This window comes from Cyclospora cayetanensis, unplaced genomic scaffold (assembly GCF_002999335.1).
Source record: "Cyclospora cayetanensis isolate NF1_C8 unplaced genomic scaffold, CcayRef3 CcayRef3_contig_20, whole genome shotgun sequence".
NCBI lineage: Eukaryota > Apicomplexa > Conoidasida > Eucoccidiorida > Eimeriidae > Cyclospora > Cyclospora cayetanensis.
The window spans coordinates 172,103-185,210 of record NW_020312148.1 but is presented as its reverse complement, the minus strand read 5'-3'; the positions used below and the strand labels follow the sequence as shown (position 1 = coordinate 185,210).

The 13,108-nt window shown below is 55.0% G+C and overlaps 2 protein-coding genes across 2 annotated transcripts; one reads left to right on the top strand and one right to left on the bottom strand.

Moving 5' to 3' along the window:
- The first annotated feature begins 2,611 nt into the window (after positions 1–2,611).
- LOC34620014 (histone deacetylase 1) lies at positions 2,612–4,883 on the top strand. The gene is made up of 3 exons (XM_026337789.1): positions 2,612–2,761; positions 3,289–3,484; positions 3,859–4,883. Exons 1-3 carry the CDS (start codon positions 2,612–2,614, stop codon positions 4,881–4,883), a joined length of 1,371 nt encoding a protein of 456 aa, XP_026193574.1.
- Positions 4,884–6,207: 1,324 nt separating this feature from the next.
- LOC34620015 lies at positions 6,208–8,551 on the bottom strand. Its single transcript, XM_026337770.1, has 7 exons — positions 8,246–8,551; positions 8,050–8,161; positions 7,860–7,934; positions 7,243–7,655; positions 7,080–7,160; positions 6,649–6,972; positions 6,208–6,606 (listed from the first exon to the last, which is right to left on the bottom strand). Exons 1-7 carry the CDS (start codon positions 8,549–8,551, stop codon positions 6,208–6,210), a joined length of 1,710 nt encoding a protein of 569 aa, XP_026193555.1.
- Positions 8,552–13,108: the final 4,557 nt, after the last annotated feature.

Sequence of the window (13,108 nt, the reverse complement as noted above, 5' to 3'; positions counted from 1 at the left end):
CGATACCCCCCTAGATGGAAGCATGTCGTGTGTCCGCGAGTCAACACGCAGCGGGGGCCGCCGCCAGGCACAGCGAGCTACCGCTGTAGAAGCTCAGTGGTACAAAGTAGATATAAAGGAAGGCTTCTACGGCTTATGAGAGAAGATAGCCGCCTACGAGACTTAAATAATTCCAGACGCCAACAAGCGACGAAATAAGGCTAATCCTATGTGGCACGCTCTACCTGCTCTGCTTACGTTAAATTTCAATCCTTTCAGCTCCTTGCTCGCAAGGCTAATCTAATAACCAAAGTCGCTCTAGCGAAAGCCTAGTGGTTCATCATAACGAAGAATAATGTTACAGCTGTGATACGTGTAACGCTTTGCCAAAGGTGTCTGTGGGGAGACACAGCATTCCAGAGTCAACAAACCTATTTACATAGCTGCGAAGCACTTTTAAATGGAGTTGCCTCCTTTCTTGGAAGTGCTTACACAGGAGTCCTCGAGATGGGAAGAAGGGGACTGATACGATGCGCGTAGCTGCGCATTCAGACCACTCCAAGCATTCTCAGCCAGTTGCACACACATCATCTGGCGCTCGGGCACGTAACATTGTTTCTTCTTGTATCACAGCAACACTGCTCTGCACTAGCGGGAGAATACGAACAGACAGCCTGATCGGCCAATGCATTACTAATCCGTAGCCAGTAGTTAGTGCACTGGAGAGCGTGTAAGCACAAGCATAGCATAGCCTGCTGCAGTAAGCACTTTTCTAATCTTCTGGCTAGGCGAATTCTTGCGTGATAGAAGCGACAGGTACCAAACCTGGCTCGATGCATCACATTGCGGCAAAAACTTCTGCGTAAAGTCTTCTGTGCAAAAGGCTTGAGCAGCACTCTACCACTTCGTACTGCCCTGGTTATGTTTAAGAAATTGCAAAGATTTGATCATTTGTTTGGGCTCTTTGCAGGTCTTTTTTATTGCACAGTAGCTATGGACAGAAGCATTGTTATTTGCATTGGCGGTCGATGCTATTTGCAACCAGCTGTGAATGTTCAGAGTGCTGATGGGGTGGAGCAACGTGTAGCATAACTGCCCCTGCCCCCGCCTGCCAAACTCTTTAAGGCGAGAGCTCGCAACAGGAGAGGCTCTTTTGGAAAGCAATTACTAATTTTCTGTTCAATTCTGTGTTGATTCTAAAGTAGAGTATCCCCCTACAGAAAACTCACATTGAGAGTGACACTCGGTACACTGAGCGGCAGCCTGGCCACCAAAACGATCAATAGACTCTTTCAAGCTTCAAAGGGAGCGCTGGGCTGGAAAGCTGCTTTAATTAGCAACAGTCAAGTCCAGGAAACCATGCTGTTTTTGAGCAGTCAACTTGGCGCGTGGGCCGGAATCAGCCATCGATCTGTCTGTCACAAAGCGTGTACGCGTACGCCCACAGGCTCAATATGATTTAATCTACAGGCTATTTATAATCAGACAACGCCTTAGGAATTCATATGAAGAGTGCGATTAAGGTCTAGGCTACTATTTGGATCAGCGGTCGGAAGAACGGCAGCACTGCAGCAACATCGCAGCCCGCCACGCTTAGTTGTACCTGTCGGTTCAAGCTGACACAGTAACGGCGAGCCCCATGGGTCTCGCGATAGGAGAGGGCGCCTTTTGCCTGCTTAACGAACAGAATGGGGTACTGTGTACAGAAGTGCAAGTTCCCGGTAATTGGTCTACACGAGTCGCGATGTATCCAAAATGCGGGGGGCAGCGAAAGCAGCGGAATGAACATGCGCCTTCTGCTGCATGATGAGAAAATATATTCTACTTTAACTTATCTAAACTATCAAATCAATTTTGCGCTTGCACTCAAGAAGGAAGCAGTGCCCTGGTCTTGTGGGCGCCGCAGGGGGCCCCTTCTCTCGGTACTGCTGCGCCGCTGTATCACCAGTCGGGGGGTAAAAGGGTGTTTGCGTTGGTGGGTATCTTCTTCACGATCTATTCGATTTTCGCGATCAAAACAGTCGAGGCTCCAGCTCTGTTAACCGAAGCCTAGGCTTTTTCTCCCGCTTTTCACGACAAAACAACGAGGCTCTCGCTGCCTCCTGCTGCAGCCGCAGATCCCGTAGCGGCCGCTGCAGAAGCTGCTGGAGCGGCTGCGGCAGCACATGTTTGCTACTCTTGTTTCTGGACGCAATACCGAGTGCTTAAGGCCCTGAGGGGGCTAGTAAAGGGCTGTCTCTCGCTTCCTCCTCCTCGCGTGAGCAGGGGCAGTCAGGGGGCTGAGCGCCGCCGCAAAGCACCGCTCGTCTGCTGTTGGCGCCCTACAGTGAACTCGGGGGAGTATAGGAGAGAAGAAGAAAGGGACAGTGCTGAGGTGTTAAGCGTCAGCAGCAATCAGCAGTCGCTTGGTGCAAACAGGCTTCTTCACGGGTGTATGCATCCAGCACCGGAGCGGCCGAGTGCTAAGACACGGATTTCGTCTTTTTCGCCTCTCTTACGCATTCACGCACTTTCTTAGACCCGCCACACCTCTACCACAGCGAACTGGAAAGCGATAGGCGTATCTTTCGCGTAACTTCCTCCTGCATTCTAATTCCTCCGCTGCACTGTATGTCCATCCCAAGTCGCCCCCATGGCGCTTGCGGGAGTCAGAAAAAGGGTCGCCTATTTCTATGACCCAGACATTGGGTCTTTCTACTATGGCCCCGGTCACCCCATGAAGCCACAACGGATCCGGATGGCGCACGCCCTTGTGTTGTCTTACGATCTGTATAAGCACATGGTGAGGCGCGCCGTTCTCCCCTCCTCTTGTCCCTGCGCATTTTGTGCTCGTGTCTTTATGTGGCAGCTAGCTGCCACATGAAGCCCCCACCATTTTCTATCCCGAAACTTCCCTTCCACTTCATAAACCCCAGTAGCGCCGCCCCTCTGCTTGGCACATTTCACCGGCCACAGCATGCAGTCTGTTCATCCGGCTGCGCCTTTCCCACCGCCTTTTTTGTTGTCTAGCGCTTCATTCCCAACTCACAAGCATGCACTGCCAGCTAGAAGCTTAGAGGGGTCGTCAGTCAGCCTCCGGTAGCCATGGCGCCCCTGCAGCTCGTAGGGCACGCCTCTGTCGCATACTGACCCGCAGCAGCGGCACTCCAGGGAGCGGCGCTCTACGAAGAAGAGGGGACCGTTTTCGGCCTCATATTCATGTATATATATATATATATATGTAGTGCTTTGCCTCGTCTGCTGATAGGAAGCCTCCTCACAGGCCTTGTTGGCATGTGTTTTGAATGCTGCTGCTTCCGCTTTCCGCAGGAGGTATATCGACCCCATAAGTCCATCGAGCCCGAACTGTGCCTCTTCCACTCACAAGAGTACATAAACTTCTTGTCGGCTGTCTCCCCAGACAACTACAAGGAATTCGCGTTGCAGCTCAAGAGTTTTAACGTTGGAGAAGCCACGGACTGTCCGGTGTTCGACGGGCTCTTCACCTTTCAGCAGGCGTGTGCAGGTACGTCTGGCAGACTTGTAACTGCCCCTTTCTTCCCCGCCTTTCAGCCTTAAGCATGCGTCTTGCCAGTTTGTTTCGTGTATTCTGCGCTTGCGGGCGGGCTTGCTGGTGCTTAAATCTTGAGCGGCAGCAGACAGCGTACAAGGGGCACCGCCCTTCCCCACGGTGTACAGACACCCTGTTTTCCGTCATTCCCGTACACCTAGGCGTTTCCTGTGAAGCTGCATCCTGTTTGCCGATGCCTTGTGGCTTCTGATGGTGTTTCCTTCATGGGGCTCCCCGGCGTAGTGCATGCGCTGAGAAGCTTTTCTGTCTTGTTCCGCGTGAACGCTCGGTGGCGGGGTGGAGCCGGACGGGTGTTTTTTGCGCTGCAGGTGCTTCCATCGACGCTGCGAAGAAGTTGAATTATCAGCAGGCGGACATTTGCGTGAACTGGAGTGGAGGCTTGCACCACGCGAAGCGGTCGGAAGCATCGGGGTTTTGTTATATCAACGACATTGTCTTGGGAATTCTCGAGCTTTTGAAATACCACGCGCGTGTTATGTACATCGACATTGATATACACCATGGCGATGGGGTGGAAGAGGCGTTCTACGTGTCTCACCGGGTGATGACGGTGTCTTTTCACAAGTTTGGCGACTTTTTCCCAGGAACTGGCGATATTACGGACGTTGGGGCCTCTCACGGAAAGTATTATGCGGTGAACGTGCCGTTGAACGATGGGATGGATGATGATTCTTTTGTGGCGCTCTTCAAGCCGGTGATCACTCGCTGCATTGAGGTGTACAGACCTGGGGCGGTGGTGCTGCAGTGCGGGGCCGACTCGCTCACGGGTGACAGGCTGGGGAAGTTCAATTTGACTATCAAGGGGCATGCAGCCTGCGTGCAGTTTGTGAAATCCTTCAACATCCCTATGCTTGTGCTGGGGGGCGGCGGCTATACCATCCGCAATGTTTCGCGCTGCTGGGCATACGAGACGGCGGTGGTCCTCGATCGCCACAAGGATATGTCCCCTCAGATTCCTCTGAACGACTACTACGATTACTATGCCCCAGACTTCCAGCTGCACCTCACGCCGGCGCCTATTCCGAACTTGAATAGCCACGAGCACTTGGAGAAAATCAAGGGCCGCGTCCTCGAAAACCTAGGGTTTCTTGAACACGCACCTGGCGTGCAGTTTGCCTACGTACCACCTGACTGTTTCGGGGAAGACGAAGATGAAGATGAAGCACAGCAGCTCGTGGTGGAGTGGGAGGGCGGCGGCCGGACGGCGGCAGCCATGCAGGGGGCCCCGCAGTCGTCTCCCACGCAGCCAGCACAGGGCGGAAAGCTGAGGAGGAAAGACTACGCTTTCGACTTCGAGGAGCTGCCCGACAGGGATCAGAAGGTCCCCATTTAGGGCGAGCAGGAGAGAACTAGCGCTTTCTCGCAATAGGCGCGCAGATGGAGAAGTTAAGGTGTACGTACGGCAGAGCGGCGGCTGACGGTTACACCGGTGCAGGTGCTGTACTATCAAGAGCGAAAGGCAACGCAGGCGTTCGTCTTTCTTTGCAAACCGATTTTGTTTTGATTTTGCGCCTTGCGGTCATAGTCGGGAACTGATTGAGCAGACACCGACGCATATATTATCTTGAGAGGAGGCGTATTTAGAGAGCCGCAACGCCAGTGAGCAAGCAACCAAGGGAGCCAGAGGCACCCAATGAAGCCGAAGGCATAGAAGACCCAACGAAACGTACCATTCCTTCGCGTCTCTAGTAGTAGACACATTAGAGAGTGCATTAGAGATGTAGTTGTGTGTACCTACGTATATCTGTCAGTCGAGGTGTGCATAGATGTATGCATGCGTGTCTATGCCGACAATGACCCTCGATGCCGCACAACAGGACTGGCAATCACGGGATGGTAAGAATAGCAGATCCTCTCGCGGAATACGCATCAGAACGTAGTTTCTGTCCATACACCTGAACGTATCATGCTGCCGGAGACGCCGAACAAGGGGATAGTATGGCTTCTGCGCCTCCGTACTAGGGTGAAGACTGTGTAGCCGCAGAGTGTATTTACTGCTAGGCGGTCGGATTACAATTTGGCCGCCAAACATCGACACTCTTAATCCTTGGTTTCAGTGACTGCGCACAAAAATGCAAGTCGTGTCTCCCTTCGGTCTTTCATCGCCTATAGTTTGCAGCGAGGGGTGTAGTCCCACATGCAGAATCCTCGACGGCCTATCTGTTCCCGCGTAGACTGTACGGCCTTAGGTTTCGTAGTGTACTATTTGAGTGCCTTCGCCTTCGAGCTGCACGCTTCTCGCCTTGTGCATGCGGCATAATCAGAGCCCTTCTTTTGAAGGCGCGCAAAGCTACTCACGCGGACAGACACACGCGTGCAATAGGCAGCCGACAAACAGTGATCGTTGCGCAGTCGCATGCATTCCCCTGTGCTCACTAGCGGACTGCCTCCCAGCACAGCGTAGGAAAAAGGGCGTCGCTGTCACAGGAGCGGTGCAACTGCCTTTGGCCAGTTCTTTGCGAGTTCGCTCTCAATCTTCCTGTTGCCAACGGATATTCCGCCGGCAAAATTTACGGAGCGGTGATGGCAGTTGCTCTCGCCGCCCTCCGTGCTGGGCAAAACCCTGCCTTCGGCAGGATTTTGCCCTTTGTCGCACGGGAGGGGGCAGACGAACAGGAGGGGCAAGCATTGGTGGGCTCAAGAAGCCCTCTAGAGGCTTACAAACACTCGAACAGGTCTTGCAAGAAGTACAAAGACCACAGAGGCAGACCTCTAAGGGCCGCCCAGGTGAAGGCTCCTGCCGCAACTGTGGGGAGGAGGCCCTCGGCTGCGGCTCGTTTCGACACGTGGCTGTCGTGCGTGTTGTTCAGCTGCTGCAGCAGCAGCGTGGTAACCCGGAGAAGCCTGTCGGACAGTGTTTCCTGCTGGTGCTGCTTTGGCTGCGGCTGTACGTGCTGCTTGGAGGCCCTCTGCAGCAGTCGGGCGTAGCGCCGAGCTGGTTTGATCTCAGGGGGCACCGTGGATACGAGGGCCCCCAACTCCCAGTCAGCGGCAAGCAGCAGCACGGGGGCCCCGCAGCAGCTGCTGCTGCAGCGGGGGCAAGGAGGTGCAGCGGCCGCTGCTGCGGTCGCCTCCAGCAGCAGCTGCTGCTGCTGCGCGTTGTCAAGTTGCAGGGCTGTGCTTGCATGCTGCCTCTGCTCTTGATCCTGCGGTCGAAGAGTCAACTGCAGCGGCAGATACGGCAGTGCCGCTTCCTCCTGCTCCGTGGGCAGTCGGACTGTGGGAACGCTGGATGCCACCGCTGCTCCAGGACCCCGGGGGGCCCCCCGCTGGGGGCCCCCAGAACCGTTTCCCCGTCTCCTCTTGAGCGCACTCGGAGAGGCTGCTCCACTACCCATCTGCCGAGATCGACGGAGGGGATAACGCCGCTCAACACTGCTGCTCCTGCTCATGTTTTCGAGTTCAAAGCCTCCAGAGGCGGACTCTGCAGGAGCGCCTTGGGGAGACGCTGACACCACTTTCTGCAAGCCCTGTGCTGGAGAGGGCTTCTTTCCAGAGATCGAATTCAGCAGAGGCGGGTGGAGAACACCCGTAAGGGGCTGCTCCACGCACTCCTCCTGCTGCTGCTGCAACTGCTGTACCTTTTGCTCCATGCACTCCTGCTGCTGCTGCTCCTCGAGGCGCTGCTGCTGCCGCTGTAGCTGCTGCTCGAGGCGCTGCTGCTGCTGCTCCTGCAGCGCAGCATGCAGGACCTCCTTCGGGGGCAGCGCAGCAGCGGCGTGGAGTCGGTAAAGCGACACAAGGGAGTCAGGAAGAGGGAATTCTCGTGTTTCACACGCGTGTGGCTCCTCCGGAGCCTCTCTGTCTGCGTCTCCGTTTGCTGCAGCGTCATCTGCACTGAGGCAGCCGCAAGGTCGAGCGCTGAGAACGCCGATGAGGCGGCAGCGCCTCACGGACCGGCCCTCAGGCCAGCGAGGCTCATAGGGTGGCTCGAGAGACACCGAAGCCGATGGCATGCACGATACTGCACCCCGCACGGTGCCTTCTGCTGCTGCTGCTGTAGCTGCTGTTGTTGTCGCGTTGTGGAGAATTGAAGGAGGAAGGGAGGAGGCGTGTGTGTCTGGTGTACAAGCAACCATCAGCTGCCAGACATCCGCAGCGATACCTACGCGTGCGCGAGAGCACCGACAAAGCCCACGCAGAGTCACATAAAGCAGCAGCAGCAGCAGCAGCAGCAGCAGCAATAACTGCACGCGGACTTGCAGCTCCCGCAGCAACACCGCTCGATAAAATCTTGTAGCAAGGTGGCGGAAGGCGAAGTTTGAGAGCATAGATGGGCGCGCGAAGAAGCGTAGGTGCTACTGCTTACCGCATGCATTGGAGTCGTAAGTCAGGTGGAGGGCCGCTGTAGTGCCATACCAAAGGGAGAGTTGCAAGCTGCAGTCTGCAATAGCCACACCACGCGCCGCAGCAGCAGACCCCCTTTCTCTACATGCAAGCGACGCTAAAATTCCCTCACTATGTCGGTGCCCAGGAGAGCGAGGAGGCGGAGAAATCACCTTTGTCAATAGCGACTTTCCAGAGGCCCCTCAGGGAGTCGAAGCACTCTATTGCCGAGGGAGGAGCAGCCGCTGCCGTGCCGCCGCTGCCGCTGCTATGGCCTCTGTGAAACTCCAGAGCAGTGCCGCACGCAGCAGCCACAAGAAATATCTGCAAGGGGCCCCCCTTCTCCTGATCTGGCAGCGTCTCTAGCGCTCCTTCTGGTGACGCCGTCTTCTCGACGGCTCCTCCTGCAGCTAAAAGCCCTCCTGCCGAAATTCCTCCGGGAAAAAGCCACGACAAAGACTCTTCCCACGCACCGCTCGCCTCCAGCGCTTGCTGCCGCGCTTGCTGATTCTCCACGATGTCGGACTGCTGCAAGACCTCGTGGTTCAGGTGCAGTTGCGGGGGAAGGGCGTTAGTCGGGAGTCTGATGACGAAGACGAGCGACGTTCTCGTAAACTCCCCGTAGTGGAAAGGCACAGGATCTTTCTCGAAGCCCCTTGGATCGCAACAACCCATGGCTCCCCACCTGCCTCCACTCACGCTGTGAGCGCCTTCTTCTGTGCAGTCCATGCTGCAGCGCGCACTGGCTCCCCACCCCCACCCCGGTTGAAGCCCAAGCCCCTTTGCAGCTTCTTTCAGAACCGCATCTACTGGTGCATGCAGACAGACTTGCGCGTCCTCATCCAGGGGTGTCGCTTGCAGGTTCACGATGGAAATCACGCTATTTTTCCTGCGCTCCTTCGCAGGGAAGTGACACGCCGGCTGTATTTGCAGGCTAGTGCCGAGGCACAGGTGCGACGGCGATTGGCGAGAATACACTAGCGAAGACGTCAAAAAGTGTGGCTCGTAGGCGTCAAACCAATCCAGCAGCACATCCGTACAGACACCGCAAGGGGGAAAGTTGCACAAGCCTAAAGCACACACACAACAGCAAGGCACACGCAACAACAACCAGCTTTCCTCCCGCAACGTGTCCATACACCCGACGGCCCACAGAGCCACGCGCAGGGCAGGGCACCCGCGAAAGCACGTGTTGCCTGAGGCAGTCTCTATGCTGCACAGACAAAAACGTTTGTAAAGCTTCTCAGCTCAGGCAGGTGCTCCTCAAAACACAGGGGCATATCATAGACTCGGAACGACCCCACATTGTCTGTCCATATTCCACACCCTCATAACATCATGAGACATCTGCTAGCGCGAGCACCCATGCGCATGCTTGCGCCCCACCCCCACGTCGCCTTTCCAGCCAATGCGCAGTTGATTCTGTCTACGTGTGAAGAAGTAACAAAAATAGACACATGCATGCACACATACATATAACTTACATGTACATACATATGCATCTACGCACAAATGCATGCAACACATTTACACATGCATATATACATATATATACATGTATACATACATATATATAGATATATGTGCATATACATGCACGCGCGCCTGGCGCGTGCGCTCTCAGTGCAAGATTATGCATGCATGCATGCATGCATAAAACCTCGTGGAGATGCCTCATGATGAGAGGGGCATAGGAAGCCACAGTTTTGTCCGTAGAAGGAGAAAGCACAAGGGGAGACTGGGGGGGCCTTTCACTGGGATCCCAGAGATCGCCACCTCGAGGCATAGCATCGCTCGCGAGTGTGTAGAGGAGGGTCGTTCATTGCAAGGATAGCGAGGGTGCAGAGTGAGGGATTAGGGGCCTCGCTAACCGCAGAGCCTTCCAGTCGGCCGAAAGGAAAGCGTCGGCAGAGAAAAGTCTCTCAAAAAACGACGGGCGCAGCTGTCACATCGTTCAACAAACATGTTACCATGGACGTCTGCCACCCGTCTGAATGGGGCCCCGCATCTTTCGTGCAGTGCATCCACGTTCTGTGTCACAATGTAGTCTACTAGGCGCACTGTACCGCAGTCGCTCTTGAGAGCGCCATTGCTGGGAGCTTTCCCGCAAGTCGGGGGGCCCCTCAAACGGGTGCTAAGGGGCACCCCACCCTCAGGAGACGGCGGGCCGTCTGCAGGAGGAGCAGGCGCCGAGGAGGCCCCTTGGGGCCCCTCCTTCGGCTGCTCTTCCTTGCATGCAGCCACGGGGGTGTCTCGGGAGCTCCTGGGTGGAAGGCGCAGCCGCTGCGGCTGTACGAGCGCCTGCAGAATAAGATGCGTAGGTGTGGGGAGGGCAAGGTGGAAGGGGACTACGGGCCTCCTCTGCCGACCGAACGACACCTGGGAACGCATGCACAAGAGGGGGGGCTTGAAAATAAAGGCACTTATTGAGCCGGAACGTTTTTCGCCTTCGTGGAGATCTCCCCCAACGACCCCGCAGGCTGTACATACCCCCAAACGTCGCCAGCTCCCCCCTAAGAGGGAAGGGGACTCCATGAGGGCCGCCCCTCTTGCTTTCCCCCCACCCCGATACGCTAATAGGCATATACCCCCAGCCACGCAGCAGTCAGAGAAGCCAAGGCGCCCCTCAGTGCTGCGCCTCCGATGCCTCGAGAGAGGGAGTTTTTACGAGGAAAAGCGCTAGAGACGTGCACAGGGGGCTTGGCAGAAAGGGATGCGTTCAGAAAGCGTGAATCGTGCGTGAGAAGAGCCGAAATGAATTCAAGTATGCAAAGTGCGGCACTTGGGCAGTTGCACGCGCTCCAAGCAGAGGGCGTCGCCTTTCGGCACGAGAGGCCTTCACAGAGGACCCCTCCTACCTCGCCCTTTCACCCCCTTTTCCCCCCCGCCTCCCCGAGCATTCGACGTGATGCATCAAGCACGAAAAGGTCGCATACCTGCACAATATTGGCTTCAACGTCTGCAAGAGTTTGACCCCTTTTCTCCAATGTCCATACACCTGAGGGGCCCCTGAAGTCGGGAATCCCCGCACTCGTGCTGATGCCAGCTCCCGTGTGAACAACAACACCGTCGCCTTCTTTTCGCTTCCTTTGCTGTTGCAGCTGCTGCAGCTCCTCCACCTGCTTCTGCAGCCCTTGCACCAGCAACGCAGTCTTGGCAGCAAATGACGCTGCATTTTCTTTGCCCTCAGGACCTCCCACGGGGCCCTTGTGCGGGTTGCTCGAGAGGCGAGACGCATACCCCAACGCTGTTTTAGGGGCCTCTTGAGAGGCCCCTAAAACGCTCGTTGGGCTGCCCGTGGAGGGGCCTCTTAGCTGCGGTGTAGGGGTAGCGTTTGACGAGTGCGTAGGCAGCGGCCACTGAGAGGCTCTGTGCGAGGAAGTGCTGGAGGGAGAGCAGCCGGCATTCGATGTGACACCCCCGGGAAACTCCCGCATTTGGGCGAAGGCAAAGCAAGAAAAATCCCAAAACACAAACCCTGAGGTCTGCCGAGCCAACTTGCATGCGTTGGAGCAAAGGGTGTGAGGGTCTTCCTCGACAGAGGGTTCAGGGGGAACGATGCGGGGAGCCGCACGACATCGGTCTTGGAGCGGCACTTAGGGCATCTGATTTCACTGTACGAACCGCCTAGCTGCACCAGCAGTGTGGGAACTTCGCAGACCAAACCCTACGCGCGTTGAGATTTTGTGAAAGGCTGCACCGTACAGTGGTGATGCAGGAAGTTTGCATGTCTCGTGCCAAGGGCCACAGCACACACAGACAGTCTATTTCTGCTCATGGAAAGCTCAACTTCTGCCAGACAGGGCCCCAAATGGACGCCCCAAGAAGGCAGATGAGCCTTCTGACGAGAGCCATGCCCCCAGATGCAGCTTTTGAGCTACGGCGGGAACACTAGACGGGGGGTAGACTATTGAAGGAAGCTGATTTTCCCGCTTCTGCTGAATCCACTGACACAAACAGAGAGGTTGCAGCCCCAATGATATATTTCTCCGGTACTTTTCTTGGCGCAGCCAAAAGCGTATGAACAACTAGACGTAGACTGGTGCTGATCCTAGGGAATCTTATGATCTCTTTTCCCTATTTTCGGCCATCCGTAGCCACAATAAATGCGTTTTTAACTTTAAAATGGTCCTGCTATTAAGAGGCATGTTCGCCTAAAATCCCACGCTGATGGCTGTCCTCTCGTGGGGTGTCTTGATAGCTGAAGTGACGCGAAAACATATTTCCCCTACTACTACAAGCTTTCGCTCTATGTAATTCTGGCGCATGCCCAATTGAGTTGATACGACAAAAGAAAGCAAACAATGGCTCCTAAGCTAAACCTTATGGAGCAGCACTTCACATACCCCCGTCCCGAACTGGCTCACCCGTCTGCGTGATACCTTTGGCTGCTCGCCTAGCGGTCCCTTCTATGCTTATTTTTCCATTTTTTTCTGTTGTCTCTATGGGGTCCTGGGTGCAAGCTAGAGGAAAAGATTTGCCGATTTTTCACTTGGTGAGACGGTGTTGCTCATCGAGCTGCTCCCCTAAAAAATTAGCTGTTGAATTCTACCCCACCTTTCTGACCCTCAGCACGCAATAAAGCCAAACATTCCATGAGGTGCAATAGGCAAGCACTTCCCCACTATAAACAGACGACTCCCCTAGCTCCTACAGGATATGGTTTGTGCATATGAATACGGTGGACTTCCGTTTGGTTACTTTAACCGTTGCTTGTATTACAGATGAGCATCAGAAAACACCTCTTGGGTTTGGATGCAGCCTCCTCCTGCCCGTTTAGGACTAAAAACCACGTTATCCTATAGAACGCCCAAGGCAACATGCGTCAAACGCCTTAACCTAAGCTCTGTGCCCTACGATCGCGCTTCCTTAGTCGCCTTGCAATGATATCCCCTTTTGACCGGCGCCTTTAATCCATCTCACAATATGGAAACAAAAGGAAATGCCCATTCAAAAAAGGGAAGACCGCAGGTCGCACGATGGGTGTTAATATACAACCCCTGTCTGCACTGCGATGACGCAGTCCTGCAATCAGCTGTGAGCAGATCCCTTCAACTTTGGTAGTAGTGGCTTGCACCGCCATGGCGATACGCGCACATGGATAGATATATATATGTATATATGCATATACATGTACACCTACAATTCTCCCTCACTTGCCATGTCTGCATCTTCTAAAGCCACTTGGCGCTATTCGCTTGCATTGGCTTGCACGCAAGACCCGGGTATTTG